Below are 27,839 nucleotides of genomic sequence, written 5' to 3' on the forward strand. Positions count from 1 at the left end.
GGGTTTATTTCATTCTTTTTTTTTTTTTTTTTTTATAGAAAGCCACTTCATATAACTAATACATTCCAACCAAATATTTGTTAAAGAACCAACTGTTCCTTAATTGTACAGGTTTGATAACAGAGAAATGAAAAAGTGGTTCTGCTAATATTATTAATGGGTAAATCGGTAAAGGTTGCAGGCAGAAATGTGCAGTCAGTGAGGCCAATTGAGATGGCACTGAAGAAAGCATAGTGGGCTGGATGTTTATACCAGAGGACACTCCTTGGACATCCTCAATGCAGCTCAGTAACACTGAGCCTGATAAAAATCACAGCTCCCTGCTCAACCACTACAGCAAAGCAGAGATCTTTACTCAGTGACAATGAGCATGCACTTTTACCAGGCACCGCATCACTGAGATGACTGCCTGTGTGTGTCTGCACTGCCGCCCGAGGGGACCACCCACAGCCCTGAGTGTCAGGTAGAAGAGGAGAAGGCCGGAGCCTGCCAGAATGAGGGTTAAGGTATTTTGGTCTCTTCATGTGCCTTTTTAAATTCCAGAGATGGTCTTTAACGTTGGTCTTTAATTTCCTTAAGCCAGCGGACGAATCTTCATTTCAGCGACTTTGTAGGAATAGTGAAACCCATGTCCAGAATACCAATTTATGCCATTGGCATAGCTGGTGTGGTTGCCGCTTAAATAAAGTCCGTTTAGGTTAGAATTATGACAACTCGTGTACCACCATCCTCCTCGGTAAGAATTGGCACAATTGTGGCCTGCTTCATCATTATCGCGATCTTTGGTTGAGAATGCATGTTGTTTGTGCTGGGAAAATGAATCACCTGTAATGGGAAGGTGACAATAACATATTTATCAGTTAAAGTATATCGAAACCAAAGAACAAAATTATCATTTCTTTCTCGTCCATTGAGGGACGCAGGAATTCAGAGACTGTCTGGCTCTGAAGGGGGTGTGCCCCCAAAGTGCGTTTAGTCAAAACAGTCTGCAAGTCCGAGCAGCTGCATGTAAATTAGGTCTCTTGTCACTGTTTGCTTCTGGCTTTCATAATGTGAAAGTTTACTGATGTGGTTTATAGATGCGCATAAATTCAAGCATCTGTGTGAGTATATGGATGCTTTTATAAAATAAAAATCTCTTTATTATACAATATTACACGAGGGAAAGGCACATATTTTTCTTCCTTTTTGCAGTTGTTCAGATATAACAACCTTAAAGACTGAAATAATAGAGATTTGACTAAATTAAAAACAAAATTACAAATATGTGTGTTGACTTCTGCCATCAAATTATCTTCTCAACAAAGTATAATATTGAATTTAAATAGAATACAAAGATCATAAATCATTATATACCTATTTTGTTTAGAGATCTTAATTATAGAGAGATATTGAAAGAAAAGGCTAAAGTTTGTTCCTGGGAAGACACCTACTCTTGATAATATGTTAACATCAAGCCTATATCTTTAGGGCCCCTTCACACCAGACACAGGGCGTTCCAGCCCGATTATGGATGGAACGCACTGGATGGCATTGCGGCCAGCTCACTTTGTTGTGGGGTGGAAGGGGGTGTGCCTGAGCATTGAAGTGAATGGCACTGTAGCCATTCCCTCCGGCCGCAATGAGGTCGACCGCACGTGAACGCGTCGCACATCAAAGTGCGTCAGAAAAAATTGTACTTGCAGCATTTTTTCTGACTGGACTGCAGGCATTGATGTGCTATGCGTTCCTGTGTGGCCGGTTGCATTGCGGCCAAAGGGCGTGGCTACAGTGCTACTGAGATCAATGGACTGCCACGCCCCTTCTGGCCCCACAACAAAGTGAGCAGGCCGCAGTGCGATCCAGTGTGTTCCGGCCAGAATCGGGCCGGAACCCAGTGAAGATGGTGTGAACTATCCCTATAAAACCGCGAAATGCGTAGATGCGGGGGATCAAGATGCATGGTTAATTTTGATATCAGGTTTTGGGTTCTTGTAACATTCAGTATGTAGGGTGTACAACTAGAGGGTTTGTGACCAAGGGAATGTCTATGAGATGTGAAATTGAATAAAAGAACAAATCTGGCCAAGCATTTCACTGAGTCACATAATAGGGACACTATGTCTCTAAAGATACAAGTTATAGAACAGATAGGCACACCTACCCAGGGAGATAGGTTTTCTGTCCTGTGTCAATAGGGGGGATTTTGGATATTACATTGATCACAAGTTTTGACACCTCTTGTCTTCATTTTTGCCTTTGTTGTTGTGAGTTCAAAGAGAGTCCCTTACCTGATAGCTCCTACTGTACAAGTAAGCTTATTATAAGTGGAGCATGTCAGAAGGAGGAGCTCAGGTGGTCTGTGTTCATCAGATCTGTCAATAAACACAGATTTTGGCTTTTTACTCTTGCGTGCGTCTACTTACTTCTTGGACTGCTTACTCATTCTACTGTATCAGTGAAGGGGCAGCATTTTCACCTTAAGAAAGGAAATATGTTAGGACTACAGAAACGCTAGCCCCTCTTATCTCCATGTCTTAGGCTGGGCACACACCTTACAACCATCGCAAGACTTTTGTCTTGCGATGGTTGTAAGGTACTTAAAAAAAACGTACGATCTGCCTATGTTGCATATTCAGATCGTACTTGCGATGATCGCAAGCCACGCCCCCTGAGGGGCGGGCTTCCGATGACCGCAATGCCGAACGGGCAGTGTGCGCTTGCGCACACCGGCCCGTGCGGCTGTTATCGTATGGACATGCCACAAACCCGCCGAACATCGTACGATGCTCGGCGGGTTTTCAAACATGTCCGTAAGTTTAAAGTCGTGCGACCTTACAGTAGTAGAGGTCGCACGGCTTCCACACACCTTACGATCATCGTACGATCGCGGGATTTCCCGCGATTCTCGTACGATAATCGGAAGGTGTGTGGGGACCCTTAGGTAGAGAGGCTCTGTAGTCTATAGATGTAGCTGGGGACAATGCTAACTGATAACATTCAGCAGGAGTCAGAGTGCAGAGGAAATGATCGGTTCCCTGATTGGTTTTACATGCACTTTATTAAGAGAGAGCCCTATATGAGATCATAGTTTGTAAGCAAACTAGTATAATTTTGAATGTTATTGTGCAGGGCCGGTGCAAGGATTTTTGTCTACACAGGCGAAGGGGCATTTTTGCGCCCCCCCTTCCCGGGGCCCAATGCAGCCTTACACCAGCACCAGCCCTGACCACATTGCTCAGTCTACGCCAAAACCTGGAGGCATTTCCTCGCTAGGAGCAGATCACACGTTAAGTTCATCTTTCTGACCATGTTTTATATTACACCCATGAGAGTGTAACATGAAACATGGCCAGATTGCAAGCCTCCACCTTACCTGAATCACGGGGTATTTCTCCCTGCAGGCTGCTGGGTTTTTTTAAGCTCTGCCCACACAGCTGCTTCATCCATCCACAGGAAAAAGGAACTACAAGTCTCATCTGCCATCGTACTGTCATGGATGGAAGTAGGGATGCACAGATACTGAGTATCGATGCTTTTCATGAAGCACTTGCCAATACCAAATACCAATACGTTGTACTGTCATGTGACAAATTTTCTAAAGCAATACAGATTAATGATTTTAGCACAATGACGGAACACCAGGGCCCAGTCACAGCTGCAAATGCTGCACCCCTGGTAGTTCTGCCACTGACTGCAAGCTTTATAGGGACTACAAATCCCAGCAATACATAATAAAACAATGCAGAATACCACCAAATATAGAGGACTACTAATCCCAGCAATACATTATACAGCAATGCAGAATAATTCCATCAGCATAAAGAGGACTACTAATCCCAGCAATACATTATACAGCAATGCACAATAACATGAAGCTAGATACTCTGTGTTGCTGGTCTGATGTCTACAGCAGAGTGTATCAGGGGTGTTGCACGTGGTCTCGGAAGGGCTGCACGGTCTCAGAGGGGCGGCACGTGGTCTCGGAAGGGCTGCACGGTCTCAGAGGGGCGGCACGTGGTCTCAGGGGGGCTGCACACGGTCTCGGGAGGGCTGCACACGGTCTCGGGAGGGTTGTGCAGTGGTGTGTTGCAATATTGAAAAAATAATGTATGCAATGCCAAGTTAGTGGAACGCAGGGTTTTGCGTTAATACACATCGCAGTGTGGGTAATTGCACTGTATGCGGGATACATTCAGCATTTGTGTGGTCATTAAGCTAAGGAAATGGTGTTTCATAGTGTTTAAATCTTTTATAGTAAATGTATGTGTATTTTATCTAGTATATTTGTATATACACGATATATGAATGCTATGTAACACTGTAGAGCAGCATACTGACATACTGTACAAACACACATGAGTGCTCTGACACAAACTATCATTCCATATCCACAGAACGGGCGGGAGGACTTACTATGAGCTTCTTCACACACTGCTCATGAGAGGGATCACAGCTACGGACACACATCGGCCTCGGCTACTTCAAACTCAGTGCAGCACAGAACAGGGGGCAGGGGCGGGGCGGACATCACACCGGCTGAAGAAACATACCACTGCAGCTCTCTAATTAAGCGGCCACTCGCTCCTCACAAGGGCCCTGCGAATCGCCAATTAACGTCCACCTAATATGCCCGATTAGAGAGCTACCGGCACCTCTGCCTTATTGTGTCCAGCCCAGCCAGCCTGGATTGCCATCGGGCATACCAAGACAAGCTGGGGCTATTTTCAGTGGTGGTCCTGGAGCTATCAGACGGGAAGCAACAGAGGTGGTTTTCTAATTAGGTGGCTGCTTGCTCCTCGCTGTGGCCCCGCCAGGCCCCAGTGAGCAGCCACCTTACATGCCTAATTAGGGAGCTGCTGGTGCCTCTGCCTAATTGTATTCAGCCTGGTTGGCCTGGATTGCTGTCGTGCATACCAATGTGAGCTGGGCCTATTTTCAGTGGTGGGCCTGGAACTGGCACTCTAGTAGTCTCTATGTTAATTCGGCCCTGCACAGAAAGTTATAAAAACTAAACAGAGCTTCTAATCCTTTCCCCCCTCTGTATAAAACAGAAACATTTTAACTGAGGTGCTAATTTCTTTTACAACACCAGACCATATGTTCTTACTCAGAGTTCCTCCACTGTAACTGATATCGCTTAGAGTGTAATTGGTGTTCTCCCCATCAATGCGGAAATTGTTATACACAGCATCAAATTTTCTGTTTTCGAAATCAACAAGGTCGATTCGTAACTGAAAATGTCCTAAAATGACAGAAGAAAAAAGATGAAATTAAGTCAGTGAAAATGCAAGCTAGGTGAAAAGCAACACTAGATTTTACTGTCCGCCCATGATTCAGCACATATTTACAAATTATACAAGTTAATACTTTAAAGTTGAACTCCAGCCAAAAATAACAAGATAAAAATAAATAGCTAATGTACAGATAACATAGCAAAAAAAAAAAAGAAAAGACTACAATATTCACCTTCATTTCAGAGATTTTCCACCCTAAGTACTTTTTCCTACTACAAGATGTCCTCAGCGTAATGTCAGAATAATTTGTTCCACTTTCTCTGAGCCCAGGCTATTCTGGCCCCGCCTCAGCCTGTGACTGGACAGTGAAAGGAGGAGCAGTGCAGCGATGAGCTCATCTCTCTTTCACACAGATTTCTGCTACTATCAGCATATTCCTTCCAAATTATCATAGAAATCATATGAAATCACATAAAACAGTAGTGATAATGAATCAACAAATGTGCTATAACATCGCTTAGCATATGTGGAAAGGTTGTGTTCAAACAACTAGTGCAAAGATCCAAAAATAAAATATTATATCCAATGTGAATAAACCCAAAAACATTCCAGTGAGGGAAGTCAAGTGTTAAATTAACAAGTCCTTATACTATGAAGCAATCACCCAAGTCCATATAGTGTAACAAAACTTATATGGACTTGGGTGTTTGCTTCATAGTTTTGAAGCTATTGAAGTGCAATGCACTTTCTTATACACTTTTAAGGTGGTACACACACTTTTTAGCACAGCAGCCAATAGAGAGTTGATTTTTTTCCATAGCACGGATCCTGTTATTTCACTAATGTCTGCACTAATGGAAGCTTCTTCTTTCTTACTTACCTTTTGAATAATACTGCTGGAGATAATATATGATATCAAATCTGATTCATAAGAAATAACAGCCTTGGGTACTATTGATAATACTTACCTTCTTAATGGGACACTAAACCAAAGAGTTAAATTATAAAACTACATTCAAGTACCTTAACTATTAACAAAAATGTATCTTATTTGTGTAGCACTCGGCTGTAGATCCTCAAATCATCTCTGAATTGGTGCTGACACTGTCCTTCCTTCTGGTGGTTGGCTACTTTTGTTTACCATAATCTCTGTGTGTGTTTTGTAAAGTGGCCACCACTCCAAGCTTGGTCCTGTGATAGACTGCAGATTCAATACAAATCAGTATACTAAATGTGAGATTGTAGACCATCACGGGAGTGAGCTTGGAGCAGTGACTAATTTACAACACACGGGGACCATGGGGAACAAAAGTAGCCCCCCTCCATAAGGAAGGACAGTGTAAGCACCAATTCATAGACGATTTGAGGATCTACGACCAAGTGAAAAATAAAATATATTTTGTTAATGGTTAAGGTACTTGAATGCAGTTTTAAGATTTATCTCCTGTTTTTAGCGTCGCTTTAAGAGATCTCGGGTAATTGGAAGATAACACAAGTGAGATATGACTAACTTGTAGTGGATGGTCAGTGAGATGCAGTGAGTTGCAGTCCATGTGGTGACAGTGATTTGCACAAGTAGAGTCAATATTAGGAACACTTGTTGAAAACACAAATTTTTAAGGAGATATTACTATATGTGAACTGTTACAGGTGTGCTGCCATTATTTGACATTTATCAAATATGTATGACAGTGATCAGATTAGCCGCAGTCTCTGGGCCAGGTATGGAGAATTTCCAGGTCATTAGGGTCTGGAACTCACTGCCACAGGTGGTGATTTCAGCAAATAATGTGGAATTGTTCAAGAAACTTTTGGACGATTTCTTAAGGGACCGTAATATACAGGGGTACGGGTACTCCTAGAATGAGATCCTAATAGGTTGGACTTGATGGACTAATGTCTTTATTAAACCTCAAATACTATGTAACTATGGTCACTGGCGAAGTCATGAATGGTGGCTGAAAACATTTCTGACTGCAGATGTGTAAATCTGTTTATGTTCCAACCTGTCAATAGTTGCACCCCAATTTACCGTATTTTTCCATCTATAAGACGACCCCATGTATAGGACGCCCCCCACTTTTCTTACCCAAAATTCAGAAATCAATATTTTCCATGCTCTTTTGCATAATTGATTACATCCAGTTTACATTTTGCAGAGTAAGACAGCTGCTTACTGGTACCGGTATTTTTTTTTTTCTGACATTTTTATGGGCTCAGAATGCTCCGACATTACCGCCCTCTGTTGCATCTGGGCACTGGCTACACGCTCTCCGCAGCATCAGCTGACGTCGGGTACATAAGGCTCATGATTGGAGGAAACCTGTTAGCTTGTCTCTGCAATCGGAAGTTTCACTTATGAGACTAGTTTGCAGAGGTATCGGCAGTTTTGCAACCGCGGTTCTCCTCTCGGCCCCCCGTGTATAAGACGCTCCTCCATTTTTAGGTAAATATTTTAAAGAAAAAGTATAGTCTTATACACGGAAAAATATAGTATTGTGAAATAAGCAATTGTTCTGTCTGTCTGTCTCCCTACCTGTGGATGTGAGGCGCTGAATGTTATCGTTCCCCAACCAGAATTCACTGTTCTGATTCCCAAATCCTTTTTTGTAGTCATTCCAGTCTCTGAAGAAATCTACTGACCCATCCATCCTCCTCTGGAACACCTAGAAGAGAGGCACATGTGACTAGACCAAGGCAGTCCAGGTTGTGTAATGGTGTAACCATAACATAAAAGTTCTCATAAAAAGCGATTGATTGTTGCAACCAATCATGTCTTCCCTCATGTTTCTTGGACTGGTTTCAAAATTAAAGGGAGAAAGGGACTGCTCGATTTGGGTAAAAGACCATTCTTCTTTAAGACATTTTGTGGGCTCATGTAGATGGGATTTGTTTGTGAACGATACATTTACTGTCCATTCATGTCTCCTGGGTATGGACAAAATATTATCAAAAATATGTTTGTGTAAAATATATATGTATATAATGGTATTTTTTATGTTGGTAAAATATATAGAGCCGGTGATGCCAGTTTATTGGAGTTAGTAGCAGTCGTTCTTCTATTCAAGAGTCCGAGTATTTAGCATGAAAAGACCTAAAAGAAATTCCATTTGAAAAAGTACCGTTCTTGGAGCACATACCACCTCTATGTTGATGCAGTGGTCAATCCTTGAGTAAACAGGAAACCTGTTTCAAATTATTACCTTCTAGAAGCAGCTGATTATGGAAATCAAATTAATAAAATAAATGTGAGATTGTAGTCCATCAAAGGAGTGAGCTTGGACTTTACAACACACACAGGGACCATGGGGAACAAAAGTAGCCCCCCTCCAGAAGGATGGACAGTGTCAACACCAATTGAGAGATGATTTGATGATCTACAGCTGAGTGATACACAAATAAGATACATTTTTCAATAGTAAGATATTTGAATGTATTTTTTAAGATTTAACTCCTGTGTTTAGAGTTACTTTAGGACATTGAGAACAGCCACTTGAAAGAAAATATGTTTTATGAGGTTACCCAGAGTTAATTGGATAAAGGGGAAGTTTCAGTTAAGGTTTTCCTGTGTATTTCAGCTATAATGATAAGGACTGGAAGAACAGATAGATAGCCAGAAGAAGAAAAGGGTCCAGGAGATGGTCTGGAGGAATGATTGTGCTTGAAGCAGGCTTGGAACAAAGGGTAGCTATTGTGTCATGTAATTTGTTTGTAATTCCCAATTAGTCATTTTTAATATTATATAAATATGACTAATAACAAATATTGATATTATTTTAAGAATTAGACATAAAGCTAAAAACAGTTCATTGTTGTATATATGGTAAACCCGCTTATATTGTTTCAAAACTGATCAGTTTTAAACTTTTCTGTCTTGTTTGATGTCACTCCTTATGTAAACATGATCGCTATAGCTCTACAATTATGGATGTCTTATGATCTTACTTTTTTTTATCATGACATGAAATCCTTTTTTAAGAATAATGTAATCGTGTGTTATAAGAATTACTTTCTATATGGTAATTTCACAACATGGAATGCCTTTTAAAACAAGCTTTTCTGTGCTTCATATTTTACAATATGGATTTAACATTTTGTATATACAGTATATCTTTTTTATACTTTTGTTGTAGCCCTGATAAAGAGGGAGTTTCTAACCCCCCGAATGTGTTGGTGCTGTACTCATTTTTTAATAAAACAGCATTTCTATTATTTGTGTGGCACCCTTGCTGCTTAGGTTTTTCACTAGAACTGGAAATGAGTTGAAAGTGGACACCTACTGAAGGACCGTAATGACCCACCCTTACTTCATGTTATGTCTCTGGGACAGGATTTAAAGAGAAATATTCTAAATAACTTACTGATTCAGGGACAATTGTCACCAGGTCAAATAGAGGGGTGAATCTCCCCTTTGTGGACAGAAGCAGTGATAAAAACCTGGCAGAGGTTCTAAGCATTCCCTTTTCTACCCAAAACTCGAAAAAAAGACTTTAGACACTTATAGGCAGGACAGGCACATAAAAGACATTTGTGTGATTTAGGTAAAGTTCAGCTATAGACAATGAGATCACCTTTTACGTAGATTAAATGTAGAGATACATACAGCCTGGGGAATCTAAAGAAAACATTTTGTATACACTTGTAGGGCTCAGAGAGCTGGAATCTGGAACATTGACTTACCTGCTCAACTTGTCTCACTCGAATCCTACAGCACTAACTGGTCTGAAAATCCATTAATGAATTTACTGAACATCAAATCTAAGCCAGGAAAACTAATTTAGTAATAACAGCGTGGAAAGTAGTGTCTGAATGCCTTGTTTTGCATTATCAATGTAATGTCACCATCTTTACAGCAAAGTACTTTTATGTCTTGTTTTTAGATTTGGTAGATAGACCCTTTTATATTCCCATATGTGTTCACCCAAGTGTGTTTCTCAAGTCATAAGGAAGCCCTACTTTACACAGAATAGTGAACCCAAGTTATATGTGGCATAAAATGGAAAGATCCCCTAAAAGCGTTACTTACCGTCCATCCTCCTCCATCACTTTCCATATCGCAAAATACCATAAGAGGGATCCCATCTAGCGGGTGAACTGTGTACCATCCGCTGAGTGACTGACCCTGATCCAGCAACTGCTTGCAGTTTTGGCCAGCTGGGGAAAATGAATAATGAAGTTGTAGAATGTTCTCAAAAAAAATTAAAAACTGCTGAATGCCAAGAAGTCTACATTTTGGTAGGAAATATCATTTTAAGAGGAATGAAATATATATATTGTTCAGGACTTATAGACAAAACATTTTGTTTTATAGGTAAGTGAAGCTCTAGGCTCCTTTTCATAGGTAAGGGTTGTTTTGCCTTTCTCTGGATCTGCAGTAGGCTTAGAGTTCTAAGGATGCAAAACTTGATGAACATGTGACTTTTTTCAACCTAACTTTAGGCTATAAAGCTTTAACGCAAGGATAAGAATCTTCATTTTCAACCATTTCATTGTAGTTTTCACATCTCATTGGACTCAGCTTAAAACAACTGTCATTTATAAAGAATAAGGATTCTTATCCTGGTACATTCGCTTTGTGATGTAAACCTATGTATCTGTGAGCTCTCTTAGTAGGAGTGCACTTCCTGACCCTGTGCAATTTCCCTTCTATCTCTCCCTGCTTCCTTCATCCCTATTCACATCCAAACTTCCAAGGGGGGTTTGAATCCATGGGTGGCTATCAAAAACAACTTAGTATGGGAAATTCTTCCTGAACAAACTCCTTCTCTTGAACTTGGCTGCAAAACCTGTCACTGAGTTTCTGCAGCAGTTGGTCTCTTACTTTGTCCTTAATCCCTTTCTCTTTTTTATCCCATTGATTTAAAGGACTTTTAATAAAGTTGTCCATTAAGAAATGCTTTAACCCCCCTGAGTGCTGCCGCGTAGAGAAATACTTACCTGCATCTTCTATACAGCTATCTTCACTATGCTGTCCCGCTGGAGCTGCATGGACTTGCTTCAGAAAGGAAGGTTACTCTTGATCTTGAGCATGTGCTCCATCTTGAGATCTTGAGCATGTGCTCTACCGGTTACTCTTGATCTTGAGCATGTGCTCCATGGCACCATTTATTCCTATGGCGAGAGCCGTACTCTGCAGGAGGCAACCATGAGTACAGCTCCCCATAGTTACATATTTAGTCAAGTTGAAAAAAGACACATTAACTTCAACCAGTTGAAATAAAATGAATAATTAACCAATATCCTTCGTATAGAGCAGCGTTTTTCAACGTATTTGTGTGAAGTGTGAAGTTAAGTCATGGATTGAACAGAAATATGAACAATTATAAAATACTTTATTATTTCATAATAAAGTAATTATAAAATAATTTTTGTGTTTATTTGATTCCTATTCAAGAGAATTACTTTATATATAGTCAATATAGGCACAGAGGTAAAATTTTTTAACATTTTCTAATGGTGGTGTGCCTCGTGATTTTTTTCATGAAAAAAAGTGTGCTTTTGCACAAAAAAGGTTGAAAAACACTGGTATAGAGAACCCTAAACCCAGTTGATTCAGTGGAAGCAAAATTAAGATGGCCCAGTTTGCTCCAATGGGAAAAAAGGCAATCAGATATTACCTGGATCAACAATATTTGGTGTTATTACTTAGGAATGAATTAGATGTTGAGTCGTTACTGCTTTCAAGGGGGAATTTATCAAAACTGGAGTAGACAAAACCCAGAGCAGCTGTGCATGGCAACCAATCAGCTTCTCTCTTCAATTTGTTCAGTTAAGATTTGAAAATGAAACAGAGACGCTGATTGGCTGCCAGGTACAGCTGCTCCAGTTTTTATCTGTTCCAGTTTTGATAAATTCCCCTCTCAGTGTTTGACTTGCAGTATGCACTGAGCATTTAAAGCTTCATAGCTCTCATTGTTTTGTTTTTTACACACTCTCTAATTTCCATCTGCCAAGGATGAATGGCAAACAATGGCAGCTCGGGTTCAAGGATTTTTGGAACTTTCCACACTGCAGTGAAAAGACTGACGGAAAGAAGTTCAAAGAGCACTGCCACATCACCATTCCAGAATAAAGTTGAGCTCTGACAACTGAAATACTGTTTTATGAACCATTTTACCTATAAATGTGTGATTTTGCTCTTTGATGAGTTCAATACAGTCATATGTAACATCACTTTCTCTTTTATGACTAAAAGATCAGTCCACCTAATAGTATGTTTTGGTTTTTAATAAATGGTATAGATTTAAATTGCCTGCCAGTTTCTTCTATCTCTCAGAGACTGTACTGGTGAGATCTCTGTGCTGAGCTCCCAGTTCTCCACACTTGCTGTGCCCATTATAAAGTGGGTTCCCACTCTTCCTGCTGGATTTTATATTTCTTCTTTTATTATGGAGAATGTAACAGGAAAACACAGAACACACACAGGTAGGGAGGGATATCCAAAACTCCTGGGTGGACAGGAGCAGACTGGACGAATATAGCAGAGAGGTCTGGTGATGTGTTGTCGTAAGGACAGGAAGTAAGTGAAAATCTCTCCAATTGGGACACGGCAATAAAATGGGACAGAGATTCTAACCCTTTCCCAAAAACAGCATCACTTGCAGGCCAGAAGACCACGTGATATGTATTTATAATCAATTTTAAATACATATCAAGTATGCAAGAGTGCAAATGGAGGGGTTTCACTAAAACTGGAGTTGGGTTTTAAGTTTTTAGAATTTTTTTTCTTTGAGAAGAAACATTTTTGACTCAATTGGGCTGATTTTACTAAAGCAGTTGAGATTTTTTACTCAGTTTATTCAAATTGTGTGAATATTTACTATTATTTATCCCATCATGTAAAAAAACATCTGCACATGATTGGGTGTTCAAAGTGACCAGGAATTTGCTTTTATATGATTGGATAACTGAAGTGAATATTAACACAAGATTCCTTGCACCTTTAGTAAATCAGCCTAACCAAATGAATTGATTTACTAAAGTAGTAGAGACTATTCACAGAGGAGGCTGTGTTCTCTGCAAATACCCAATCACATGGTAGGTAAATAAAAAAAAAACAGGATTTTGCCTTGCACAATTAGATAATTGCAGTGAACACAGCTTCATCTTTTTCCATAGGCTCAGCAAATATTCAGTTTTGTGTTCTTATTGAGCACTGAAATTCCTTCCACTCAGCCTCCAAATAGATTCAACCTTGTCCTAAAAGTCTAAATCTGATTGATAGCTTTGGTGTGACTCCAGTTCTTAGTAACAGTAATTTAATACATCACAGGCTATTTGTAGTTAAAGTGACACTAAGCTCAGGAGTTAAATGTTAAAGATACATTCAAGTCCCTTAACTATTAAAACAAATGCATCTTATTTGTGTATCACTCAGCTGTAGATCATCTCTGAATTGGTGCTGACACTGTCCTTCCTTCTGGAGAGTGGCTACTTTTGTTCCCCATGGTCCCTGTGTGTGTTGTAAAGTAGCCACCTCTTGAATAATGGAAGTGAATATTTACACAATTTTTGAGAGATGGTTCTCAACTCCTTTAGTAAATCAGCCCAAAATGTCTCTACCAGGGGCGGACTGACAACACATGGGGCCCCCGGGCAATACATGGTTATGGGGCCCCCTTGTGCTCCGCCCATATACAAGCCCCTCCCACAAGTCCCACCTGTATTAATATTCTTGTGTCACAGATCAGGCAGGCACAGCCCTCTAATCAGGCATGTTAGAGGGCCGTCCGCTGGGGCCTCCCGAGGCTCTAATTGGGAGTGAGCAGCCGCCCGATTAGAGATTATGTAGATATGTCACCAGCACACCAAAATCCTTCTTAGGATAAGCAAATGTTCATTTATTGAAGTTTCTTGGCATATAAACAACAGTTGTTTATATGACAAGGAACTTCAATAAATTAACATTTGCTTATCCTAAGAAGGATTTTGGTGTGCTGGTGACATCTCTACACAATTGCTGATATTTGCGGCGCCATCCGCAGTCACTGCGAGCACCCTGCCTGATAGGGTAACTATCAGGCAGGTATGGCAGAACAGTGTCCAGAACAACCTTATGAAGGTGTGTTTATCACTCAGGGCCCGTTCACACTATCCAGAGCGTTCATCGCACAGTCTAATGGGATGAACATAATGGATCGCATAAACAAAGGCTTATTCTGGGGTGGGAGGGGGCATGTTGGCTCCATTCATGTCAAACAGTGCGATCTGCAAAAAGTAGTGCATGAGGCACTTTATGCAAATCACACTGGACCAGAATGCAGTCACTAATGTGCCACACGTTCAGGTGCTGGCGATCTATCTGCCGGCAGCGACCCCACCTTATGCGGCGCCCGTGAAGGGCCCCCTGAAGGCCGCGGGCCCTCGGGCAGTGCCCGACGGACCGAATGGTCAGTCCGCCCCTGGTCTCTACACTGATGGCTTTTTAGCTGGCTATTTTATAGGCAGCTCTATATAGGGTTTGAGCTTAACACAAAGAGCCTGTGATATATCAACATACTAGTAATAAGAACTGGAGCTACCCCATAGCCAGCGATCAGATTCAGACTTTTTAGGTTGAAACCAACCTTGGAGGGGAATGAACTCCAGCGCTCAGTAAGAACACAAAAAGTTGGCTTTCACAGGCAGCTTTGTATAGCATCTGTGAAGGTTCTCATTTATCCAGGTAATGGTATATATGTAAAAATTAAATCAAGGCAACTGGTCTTGCTGTATTTTTCTTGAAGATGTTCCGCTGGTCATCCGACCAGCTTTCTCAATTCAGAAATAATTTTTGTACAAGTCTTTCTGAATTGAGAAAGCTAGTTGGATGACCAGTGAAAGGTCTTCAAGAAAAATACAGCAAGTCCAGTTGCCTTGATTTATTTTTTACAGATAGCTTTGTATGACTCTTGAGTTAACTACAAAGTGCCTCTTTGTCTTATTTTTTCAGAAAACAGTAATTTTCCTTCTGAGCTTATAATTTTGACAATGTTTTTTTGCATATCATCACTACGTGATGCAACAATTGAGCCATCTCAGGGTTGACCTACAAGTTTACCTACAACTTTTGACCAAAGCCTGAAAAACATAAAGCACATATTTAAATAAAAGTTACATTTAGTTTTACTTACTTCCTTGGAGCACAACTCCTGGGTCCCCCTTTTCACCTGGACAGAGAAAGATGTAATTATATACTGCAGAGCTGTATCTAGACATAATGCCACCATAGTCACAGCTGAATAATGACTCCTGTTTACACAAGCTCTGCCTCTTGTAACATGTCATTATTTGAGCAAATATTAACGGTAGAATATATTCTTAGGGGAAACAGAGCCACTTTTTAACTGTATAGAGCAGGGACAGCCAAACTTCGGCCCTCTTGTTGTGGAACTTTAAGCCCCATTGCAAGATTCAGACAGCCACAGGCATGACTCCCAGAGGCAGAGGCATGATGGGTTTTGTATTTTCACCACAGCTAAGGGGCCAGAGTTTGGCTACCCTAGGTATAGACCAGTGAACTGGAGAGAGGAGAGGTATTTTGACTCCTCTAAATATCTTGTGCACAGCTGTCATGCTGAATGTAGCCACAAGTGGCCAGAAAAGGGAAACCATTTAGGGGAACATTTTGATGCTTGGTGATGCTCGCTCACCCTAGGCACTGGTCTACAAACATTGTAGAAGGCAGAATGTTTCCAGAGAGGGGGCACAGGCAGCAAGAAAAAAAATATGATAGGCCACAAGGGTAAAGCAAAATCTATTTACATGGCTCTATTACCCCAAAAATCCTACGCTGCCTAGCTGAGAACCATATGCAAAGTGTGGCTGACTCTAGTCTAACAGATTTTCTATGAGGGCATATATAGCAAAAAACAAATTAAGAACAGGTATGCCTTGGAGGTGTGTCCCGCGCTTGCTGGGGACCTTAGGGCAGCTGCTTGTGCTTAAAGATTTAAAGCGCAGGTATCGGCACTTAGTATGGGGGCATTTTCATGAGTACTCGTAAAAATGCCCAGTATTGGCAGATGAGATGGTGTGAACACTGAACAGGTCCTAAGTCTTTCTATTAGGACACAGTTTGCTGTTACTTAAATTGAGAGGAGCATACAAAGGCCCACCACATAGAATTATCTAAAAGGTAAGAAATATTTTGTAGATATATAGAGGGGTTTTTTAAATTTTGACTGCAAAAAAGGACATTTTCTTTAAGACCTCCTGTGTGTCTCTGCATCAGTTCTATGAACTGCCGTGTCCATGTGTACCTTACATTTCCTAGGTATAAACTGATTTGAGCGGTTGCCATGTTTGCTTTGCTTCATTTTCTCCATACAGGTCAGACTGAAGCTGACACCTGACTAGCTGCTATGGGTCTTGGCATAATAACATTCTGCAGGTCAGAGACTAAAGGTAATAATTTAGAAACAAAAAACTGTAATTCTCACTAGTGTCATTCCTACAATCCAGGGGGTAGATAAGTTTTATTGAATACTGACCACTTATGAACCGACTTTACATGTAAATCTACATGTAAAAAAAAAACAAAAAAAAAAACTCCATCTAAAACTCAAGACAACTAACTGCAGGGCCCTGTGTGTGGGAGATTAGCTACAGTGCCATTACAGGATCTGTAAACTTCTTGACAATGTTCCACACAGTGGACACAGGAACATTAAGATCTCTGGAGATGGACTTGAGATTGTCCATGCTTTTCCACAAAAACTTGGAATGCAGTTATTTCTTGCAATTTGGAGAAGGTGCCAATAATTTTGTCCAGTCCATTTTTGGAGTTTTGCGTGGAATGTGTCAGATTTGACTTTTTTTTCTCCACTTTTTTTGTGTCATACCAATACAAGCAAAAGAAATAAACATGAGAATGCCTAAACATCTGTAAATGCAACAATTTTCTGCACGAAGTGGTGCATTATCTGACAGAAATGCTGGGGTGCCAACATTTTTACTCACAATGCCACAATATATATATATATATATATATGTGTATATACTGTATATATATATATATATATATATATATACACACATATATATATATATAAGGGATGCATTGATACCGTTTTTTCGGTATCCCGCCGAACCCGACGAAAACTCGCTGCAAAATGACATTCAGCCCGAATGTCAACAGATGGGCGAAGCGAGCCGTGACGTCATGGCTCGCTCCGCCCATTTGACATTCTCAGCCGTCAAATACTACATAGCATTCGGAAACTCCCGAATGCTATTCCGTGAGCCGGGGTGTCATAATGCTTTTCATATGAAAAGCATAGTCCGGTTGAAATTTCGACCGGACTACAGCTAACGAATTTCGTCCGAATCCCGAAACGAATTCAATTGCGGACCCGAATCCGAAAAACGACTACTGCTAACGAATTTAGTCCGAATCCGAATCCCGCAACGAATTCAATTGCGGACCCGAATCTGAAAAACAAAATATGCAAAATCCGAATCTAAACTAAACTAATTTTTTGCTGGTGCACACGTCTACTTACAGTATATATCAATTGATGATATTATGGAATGATCCCACCCATATAAACGTGAACATGCCCCCTTGACTGAAATGGTTAGTATCCACAAATTACCATCCTGAACTCTGACATACATCTGGTAATACGCTGATTCCCGGCCAGTATACTGTATGTACATCCAGGAAAATTCTTGTGGGTATAGATCCGTTTGTGTTGTAAAAAACTGGTATTGCAAAAGCGCACCCGGGCATTACCAACAATATACTGTAGCTTTCTGATACCCTAATCCTTAGGGTATCAGAAAGCTACAGTATATTGTTGGTAATGCCCGGGTGCGCTTTTGCAATACCTTAGGGCCTAAGGTATAGCACATGCAGGGGGCCCTATCAGTTATCCTGCGCCACACAGTCACCTGATATGTTTCGTCTGCCCCCGGACTTCCTCAAAGGCGTGTTAGTACTCAATTCCCAAAGATGGTTTCCTTCTATCTATCATCAATATAATCAATGTGGATCTCATGGTGGACAGCCCCTTTCTAACATCACACCCACTCTGTGGAATATACTGTAGGTATCTAGCTTCCTGTTTCCTGATCATCTTAAAACAGAGGGGTATGAAAGGCTCTGCCTACAACCACCTCAACTCATAGAGAATGGGCAATACAAAAAGAAAATAATACCCAAATCTTTATACCTCCCGGATAAGTTTTACTGTACCAAGCTTCCATCTATGTATTTATACATAAACTATCGGTGCCATTGGGTGTCATTGACAGCGGATTCACACTATCAATGTAATATAAGAAATCCATATCTATCTCTCTGACCATCTCAGTGTATGTGTCACGTGATTAGATCCATTTTCAAATCACTGCTGTTATGTGAATAGGACCCTAATCTTTAACCCTATAGTCTCCGTTAAGGTGTCGATCCCTTTACTAATGGGGACACACCCAGGAAAGCTAACTCCCTTACAGGGTGCATATTTGCACCAATGGCTGTTAAAATAACCATTTGGGTTTTTGTTTTAACAGCCATTGGTGTAGATATACACCCTGCAATATTTGTAAATAAAGCCTTTTGCATATCTATTTATAAACTTGGTACATAAGTGGTCAGTATTGAATAGCACATATCTCCTCTCTGGATTGTAGGAATGATCACTAGTAGGTTTTTCTGTTCTACATTATTGTACACGGGTACTCCTAGAATGAGATCCTAATAGGTTGGACTTGATGGACTAATGTCTTTATTCAACCTCAAATACTATGTAACTATGTAACTATGTAACTATGTACACTTCACATCCAGAAATGATTTTATGTTTAAACAAATAAATACACATATAAACATATGAAGGAGGTCCTAGATCGAGTTCTCTGAGCCCCCCCATTTCTAGACTGAAGCTAATACCCGACTAGCTACTATAGTCCATGCCCCTGCTCTTATATATGATGAAGTACTTACCTTTTGGCCCTGTTGGTCCCATCTTCCCAGGACTTCCTGGTGATCCCTGATCACCTAAAAATATAATTGAACAATAGTTTTAGAGAAAGCCGACATGCTGCTTTGCAATGGCCAGATACTTCTTAAAGGGAAAATGCACTCATTTTGCACTCAGGTGGCCATGAGCCTCTCCTGCAGTAGTTGTGTACCAGCATATACGGTGCATTGCTGTCCTTGCTCCATTGCAATATTTTCTTACAAATCCTCCCAATCGGCTCTGTGCCTTCTGGGCATGCATATTACAGACTCCAGTCATTTCAGTTCTTCATTGGTAGTGGAGTCTACACAGCACACATGCCCTGGAAGCAAAAGACCCAACTAGGAGTATGTACTCTTACAGACCTGTGGGGATTAAGGCCCACCCATCCTTTAAATGGAAGGTATAGTGGATTTTTACATATTCCATTTCTAAAATATGCTCAGGATTAAAGACACTTTATTTCTTTTTAGTTAGGTAAATACTAGATATTGCATATTAACAGTATGTAAGCGTTTATCCATGAAGCAGGTGTATCTCCCAGCTCCTCTTCACGGGCTTTGGACAAAGTCTGTCGTTTATGGAGATCAGTAGCTTAAGCTGAAACACACACATAACTAATTTAATACGAGCAGTAATTAATCCTCTTATCCAATGGCTCAGTCTGAAGCTACAATCAGACAGGGTGTCTCTTTAGCTAAACCATAGTGCATAGGGCACCAAAGTGCACTAAAGCTAAATGCCCATCAAATAGCTAAATACACAGTTTTTCACAGCCCTATTGTTGGTGTGTTCTAATCTAGATAGAGGCACAATTCACATTTTATGTTTTCATTAGGGAGGGCCACACTGGATGATGGCCTGCCAGCAGCATTTGTGACAACCAGCTTGACCAGCACTAAAATAAATTTAGGATCAAGGCCCACTAATGAAGGGAGACTTTGGGGGAAAGGGGGGGAGGGGCTGACATTTAAATTAAGGTACCTTCATCTCATTATAATCACAAAAAAAAAATGTTCAATGCAGAAGCTGTTTATTATTACATGGCATAGAATACGTAGATATACTACCTTTAGGTCCAGTGGAACCGGCAGGGCCTGGCTGTCCTGGTGCTCCAGGGGCCCCAGGACATCCCCGTAAAATGGCCAGCTTCTCTGATCCTCCCACCCCAACAAGCTTGACATCTGTAATAACAAAATGATATATCCTAAATATAAATCCAGTTTCACAAAGGCAATTTTCAGATGAACACTACATAGCAAAGGAGATTTGGGGTTATACACACAGGGAGTTTTACACTTCCCCATGTGTGGCTCTTGGTTGTCACTAAGCACACAGAGGATATGTAAAGGACACCTGCCATACACTCAGATGAAGAATAAATACAAAGCCACATTTCCCTTAGCCTTCATTGATGTCAGCCACATGCGTGGAAGATGGGCTCCACATATTAATCAGCAGTGCTCTGCAGATGTTTAACTTCTACATTCCTACTTGCCTACTAGACATATGAAGGCTCAAAAAATGTGTTTCATTTTGGATTGATACACTAAGATGAACTAGTCATCTTAGTCTGTACTGGTTATTTTAGTCCATACTGGTCATCTTAGTCCGTACAGGTCATCTTAGTCTGTGCTGGTCATCATAGTCCGTACTGGTCTTCTTAGTCCATACTGGTCATTTTTGTCTGTACTAGTCATTAGAATTTGAAAGGTGGAAATTCAGATGAAATGTGGGAAACATTTTTTGGATTTGTTTGAATTCCAATGCATTTGAATCTGGAAATTCAGATGCATGCGAATGTCCGAATTGAAAGAAATTTGTCAGAAATTCAATTCAGAACAAAAATAAACTTACATATTTATTGCCCACGAAATGCTTGCTAAAGCTTGTTAAATGCCTGCACAACACGGCACTCTTCAGATTAACATTCACAAGGTAAGCAGCACCCATGGCTGCTGGTGCTGCCGAACAGTGACTGCTGGTGTTGCCGAATAGTGATAATTGTAGGCTTGGCTCAGTCAATTTTTAAATCTGCTTATGTTGAACCGGGTGGTTCTTAAAGGTCATCTATGACCCCAATTGTGGCCGCTTCAGCATTAATTGTTTGAAATTTAGGCCATCTACACCCGGCTGTAAAATCTATTAGGAGTAAATAGAAGAGATAAATTATTGTTGCTTAGCATCGCTCACTGACCATCACCCTGGTCAACAAAAGGACCTTCCTTCAGTGTCACAAATCACACTAATAAAGAACTGTAATGTGAAGAGTATTTATAAAACAAAGCGAATTGTGAACACAACAAGCCTGTCAATGCCATAAAGAATGTCTTTGTAAATGAATGGTAAACACTACCTTGCCTTGCAGCTTCTCATGCCAAGATTTATCTTTGTACTGGAGAGACATAAGGGAAGAGAGAAAGGGCACTGGCCTAGAGTATTTATTTTTACATGGCTTTATCTATGTGACTGCAAACTACAAGTCCCAGCATGCCCTCATTGCCCCTGTACAACAACCAGATATTGCCGTTCCCTGGGTGATATGTGTGAGTGTGGGGGTGTTACAGGGACAATGATGGCATGCTTGGACTTGTAGTTCCTTAGCTGATATATATGTGTAGCCGGCTCCGAGGATCGGGTGACTATAACTTTTTTTTATTTCAGCACCTAAATGAAAATGATCAGTTAACCTATCCAGCTGCAAGTGTTAATATAAGTTTTATTCTTCTTTAAAACCAGTAAGAAATAGATAATAATAATGTCTTTTAAACAATCAAGATTTAAATCTTCAACTTTGGCACCCATACACACCAATGGACCAGAGCAGTTTTTACATTTCTGCATGGACCTGTTTATTTAGCAATAACATAGTCAGTCTTGAGGGCAGGTTCACACCATTTTTCGGACCAGATCTGTTTCAGAAAATGGTGTGAACCTGCCCGCAGTTCCAGTTAATTCCAGACCCGACAAAATGAGACGAGCAGTATTTTTCTGGTCTGATCTGGAACGGACTGCGCTGGTGTGAACAAAGGCTTAAAAAAGCATTGGAATACATTAGGATGCACTTTGGGTCCGGAAACAATCTGTTCTGGTCCGGAGAGGATCTGAATGTGGTGTGAATGAGCCCATAAGATAACAATGGAATACATATATATTTTTGGTGGGATTGTCTTGCAAAAATTATTTTATTTTCTACACAATCTATAGACAAAGAGATGTAACAAAAAATAAATAAATAAAATCATTTTTTATTCTACTTTGACCAATGTTTTGATCATTGTTTACTGTTCCAATAAATATATATTGTATTCTATCATGTGTCCAGTTTATAGTGACACTACAATTCTGTTTCTGCTACAAATATATTTACAAATTAAGTTAGAGCTTTTTTTTTCAATTTTGCATATTGTTTTAAATGCAACACTAAAAAAATGAAAAAAATAAAATAAAGGTTAAGTTTACTTTTCTGACTGTTTACTGTTACACCCATATTCAGAGTGTAACATGAAACATGGTCAGATCGTACAGCTGCTTCAACCATATGCAGATCTTTGCTCTGTAAAGACAGACTACAAGTCCTCGCAGCAGTGGGAGTTGTAGTTCTAAACGGGATACAAGTGCTGTGATGTCCACTCATTCTTGTTCCACTCTCTGTTAATAACAGGGTTATTCATAAGAGGGTGAAGAGTTTGGAGAAGGCAGGAGAAGTGAACAATTTAGGACAACATAGCTGAACTGGAAAGTGAGCTGAATTGGAGAATTTTTCCAAGTGAGCTATTTAGTCCTAGAATGTTCAGCTATCCTGCCTTCTCCAAACTCTTCACCATTTTGTGAGTAACCCCCTAAATGTCCGTACCGAGGTATGGCCATGGATGGGAGAAAGAGTTGGCAGGAGCAAGGGTGAGTCATGGTTGCAATGCTTTATTGGCTCAAAAAAACAAGACAAAATTTCCCTTTAGCAAACAAAAGGAATAAAAAAATAAAACCAAGGGAACAGAGGGGAAGTAGTTTGTTAGTCTGTTTAGGTTTACTAACGGGTTAAATAGGAACACATTTAATTAAAAAAACAAAAACAAACAAACAACTTGTCACATTGTTTTAACTGACATCATATGCAGATCAAAGCTCATCCCTTTGATTTGCAGACGCATGAAATAGAGTAAGTACAAGTAACAATAATGTTGCTTTGTATCTCTGAATCCTAAGTCTGAAACATTGGGGTCTATTCACTAAGCTGCCGTAGGCAGCCGAGTGAATGACCGACCAAAAGCGAACTGTGCCGAACGCTGTTCGGCTATTCATTTCAGGCTGGTACGGCTGATTTCAGCCGTATATCGGCTGAAATCAGCCGTACATCGGGTGGCTTCACGTGGCTTCGGGTCGGCCGAACATGCTAAGCATGTTCGGCCAACCCGAAGTGCAGGAGGAGTTCGACTCAACCGATCCAACATCTGGATCGGCTAAGCCGAACCTCCGGCAGGCTACTAGCTGCTCTTGGGTCTAGTAGAGTCTTATAGATGCCGAACAGGGACGCTGATCTCTCTGCAAGTGACCGAAGCCAGCCCGTCACCGGTGAATAGCCCGTACAGCAGCCCTTCGGTTCTACTGAACCGAAGGAGTCCTGGGGCCGAAGCTAGCCGAAGGATCGGCCGAAGCTACAGCTTCGGCTGCTTCGTGAATAGACCCCATTGTTTTTTTAAACAGTGATCAGAAGGTCTATTTTTGACCACTGGCTGCTGTACATACATGGCTGTCAAAAAAGCGGCAGGGGGTGTGCGGGGGTGGGCATGTATGTGTGGGTCAGGGCAGGCTATGTATGTATGCCTAAGGTACCCAAGTGGCTAAAAATAAATACTTCCTCAGATAGCACCTGTCGATCAGGTGTGGGCAACTCCGGCCCTCCACCTGTGCTTTAACTACAAATCCCAACATGCTTCTGCCTCGAGGAGTCATGCCTGTAACTGTTAGTCTTGCAATGCCTCATGGAACTTGTAGTTCCATAACAGCTGGAGTTGCCCAACCCTACTGTAGAGTAATACTTTTTGGAAATTAAATAACAACAACAGTAATAATAATTAAAACATCCTAAGCATGGTTAATAGAATAAACTTTAAATGTGCAGCTTAGCTTTGTATAGGTGCATGACTATACAGCAAATGTAATCACTGAATTGGATCAATGGAAATATGGCAAGAGTGTAAGCAGAGCTGAATGGGTAAGAAAGGCAGTCCAACAGTCCCAAAAAACTTTAAGGAGAATCTGTAAGGATAATCATATGGAAGCATCACTTTATCTGATCTTCTAAAATTTGTATATGCATTTCATAATAAAGTTCATATCATTAGACGACCATGTATAGATGTCACTAAAAAGTATAGATACATAAATTGCATTATTACATCTCTTTGGCTATACAGTCTATGTGTAAAGATGGTAGTAAACGTCAGTGCATTTGGATGTAGCATTCATATTGAATGCAGAGCTAGAAGATTAGAAGGTTAACATAGGAAAGAAAGAAAAAAATATATACTTTTTATACAGTAATTAACAAAAAACGAACCCAATCTTATCTCAAAATGTTACCTGGGCATGTCTCTTCAGTAGAGCAGTGGATGGTCACCATCCAGAGGATCAAACATATGGAGCTCTGAATGGTGTGTAGCTTCATGGCTGGATTAGAAATAGTTACCTATTCCACATAGTGAACTGCTTTCTCTGTATATTTATAGGGATTGTTGGGTGGCCCAATTTTCCAGAGTGTAGTAATCTGCATTTCAACACTCTAAAGCCGTTATGTTGCGTTCACCAATTTCCTAACCACAGTGAATCTTGTTTTTTTTTTACATATTGGTGGGTAGAACATAATGAAAGTCATTATTGCTTATATCAGCTAATAAGAAAAATGTTATTTTCTTGCTACTGGGAAGAAGGAGGCTGGGCTGGGGGGCTTGGGACTTGAAAAGCTTGTTTCTTGCAATGTTGAAGGTTTTATAGTAGTTTGGTAGTGTAACTGCAAATGTTTACTGGTCCTCCTAGATACCTGCATGTTCTTTGAATGTTTTCAAGGTGGCATTAGCATCTTAGGCTGTAAGCAAGGTAGGCTTGGATGGTCAGGTTGTCATTGAGAAACCTTTAAAAGTCACCATAAGACCAATTTCTCCCTCAATTGAACTTTTTACAGCTTTAATGTGCAAGGAATGGTGCCTGCCTATACGTTTAGATGCCCCTTCCAGGATGGATGCTGAGAGATGTGAAATGAAAATGCACTTTCTGTTAGTGTGGAGAGCTTGCCCATCTCCTCCAACTTCCCACATGTTCCTGTTGGTCATTCCCACTGATGGGAAGATACAGGAGGTGGTTGAGCTCCACAATTTGCAGATTACAGTGCCAAAGGATTCAGCGATAAGATGATAAGAGCATCTAAAAGTATGTGTAGACACCACTAGGTATGTACATGTATCTCACCCAGCTCCTTAGAGCTAAAGTTAAAGGAGTCTCCTTGGGACTCCATCATGAACTAATACCCTAGGCCTCCACCCCTTACTGACCTCCTACAAACAATCACAGATCCCCTTTCTATTATTCTAACCACTCAATTAACAATGGTGCTCATACAGTACATTACTAAATTGGCCCATATCAGATTTTTCCACTAGGTGGTGCTTCTGCTGTACACAGAACCTGGATGTAAATGTCTAGCCTTGGTAAAATCAGAAGCCCTGTAAGTGATAAGGGGTGGGGTTCCTTTTTTTTTTTACTGTATAGATTTTTTGCAATTTCACAAACATAGGGGGTCTCATGTAAGTAAAGCACTGTTATGGAACTGGCCCCTTTAAGGCAGACATAATGTTCCAGCTGACCAGGGGATCTGCTAACAAGAGACTGTTGGGACATTATTTTTTTTTCCTATGAAGATGCTAGCAGGATTGACTGTCGAGGACTGCATATCCCAGAATGCTGTGAGAGGAGAGGGGACCGCACTCTGGCTGCAGGGGGACATCTGGATTAATTCCCAAGGCGGAGGTCGAGAGAGCAGGACACATGTGTGGCTGCTGTGAACCAGAGGGCCGCTGTGTCTGCATCCTGTGTCCCTGTTTGCCCTGCTAATAGGCAAAGGGGGCGAGAGGATCATGGCAGCCTGCAAAGTGATCGAGAGGGACTTCTGAGACCGCTGTGCCACGATCGTGGACGAGGATTCGGCCGTGATAACAGACGCCACGTTGGATGAGCTGGTCTTCTCCTACCTGTATAGACCTTTCTCTGCCAAGTGAGCTGATCTTCTCCTGAAAGACATCTACTAACAGTGTGAAAACTCCTGGTTGTGCAGTTCCCTCCTGGATAGGCGAGTGGCCTTTGGCCTATGCTTACTGATTACACCTAACACTGAGTTCCACATCAGTTACATTGGGCCACACCGTTGGCTAGCCGAAGATTAGACCACTGGCCAGTTGGTTAAGTACCTAGGTACATAGGGACTGAGACAAGGTTCTGACCTAACATTTATTCTGTGTGATGGAACTGTTGTCAGTACATTAATTAGTCAGTCCTCCGTATAGCTGATTTCGATCTATTTCCTGAAGTGTCTGACATTAGCAAGAACCTCACTGCATACCTGTTGATGTTGATGTTTAACATCTAAAGTGTAGTAAAACTTCTTAAATCAACTCAAGGTGTGCTGGTGTGTTGTGAATCTATAACAGAGGTTTCTTATAGAGGAAAGACAGGGAGGCCCGTTAGTTCAGTTTACTGTAGATCACCCCTTCAGAGCCGCTGGTAGTATTATCCTGTGCTGGGATAGCACTGACCAAGAAAGGGGGACGCTACATAATGTATCTGGAAATAGAGATTTGTAAAGTAATGCACATTTTGTTGTGATTTAGTCAACCATGATGTGCTGTGTATAGTTGTAGCTTATGAGGTGTGTGACACTACTTTATAGACCCTATAGTTCTACAGAATCTGGATATATTAGTCCATTGATGACCAGAGGTATTTTGTACCTTCACGACAACAATGAATTTAGGAAGCCTGGCCATCCTGACGACCTTCTAGAAATGAAGGTTGCCTGGCTGTCACACTGATGCTTTCTCTTCAACGGTTTGTGAGTCACTGACTGGGAACAAATATAGAGATAGGACTTTTTCAAGATTTGTTTTGCTTAATTCATATCAATGACTTAGAAGTATGCAAGCCAGGCACACCCAGCATTTTCATAAAGCAGCAAGCAATCCTCTTGATTCTCTATAGCCATATACTGTAAAATATTTCTTTAATACTTACCTGTCCTGCAGAAACTGCTGTTCCAGGCTTCCACTGTCCACTTGTCAAAAGTAATGTGACCAGTGCCTAAGCACTGGTCCCATGGTCTCTGTAGTAAGGGTAGAGCTGTGTCCAGAGGTAGACGCTGATTGCAGGACAATGGAACTAATGCTGAAGTTATAGCAATACGGAGATTCCAGAACAGCAATTCCCTCAGGACAGCTTTTAAATAACCTGTAATATGTATTAAAGAACCTGTGTGTGTGTGTGTGTGTGTGTGTGTGTGTAAGCCATATCTGAAGTGCACTGATTCATTTATTTCAAAAACAGCATATAGTAACATTTAAAAAAATATATACATTAATGAGAAAAATATAAATATTTCCTTGGTAATTATTTTTAATTACTCTGGTCAAAAACA

The 27,839-nt window shown here is 40.8% G+C and overlaps 1 protein-coding gene across 1 annotated transcript; it reads right to left on the reverse strand.

Annotated features, from left to right (window-relative positions):
* Positions 1 to 571: 571 nt before the first annotated feature.
* On the reverse strand, positions 572 to 24,833 carry LOC108797127 (ficolin-1-like). The gene is made up of 8 exons (XM_018568700.1): positions 24,743 to 24,833; positions 20,230 to 20,343; positions 19,144 to 19,197; positions 15,329 to 15,364; positions 10,243 to 10,370; positions 7,753 to 7,882; positions 5,090 to 5,224; positions 572 to 825 (listed from the first exon to the last, which is right to left on the reverse strand). The coding sequence occupies exons 1-8, from the start codon at positions 24,825 to 24,827 to the stop codon at positions 575 to 577; spliced, it is 933 nt and encodes a 310-aa protein (XP_018424202.1). The 5' UTR covers positions 24,828 to 24,833; the 3' UTR covers positions 572 to 574.
* Between the last annotated feature and the right edge of the window lie 3,006 nt (positions 24,834 to 27,839).

The sequence above is a fragment of the Nanorana parkeri genome, unplaced genomic scaffold (genome assembly GCF_000935625.1).
Source record: "Nanorana parkeri isolate BGI_ZX_2015 unplaced genomic scaffold, ASM93562v1 scaffold1230, whole genome shotgun sequence".
NCBI classification, from domain to species: domain Eukaryota; kingdom Metazoa; phylum Chordata; class Amphibia; order Anura; family Dicroglossidae; genus Nanorana; species Nanorana parkeri.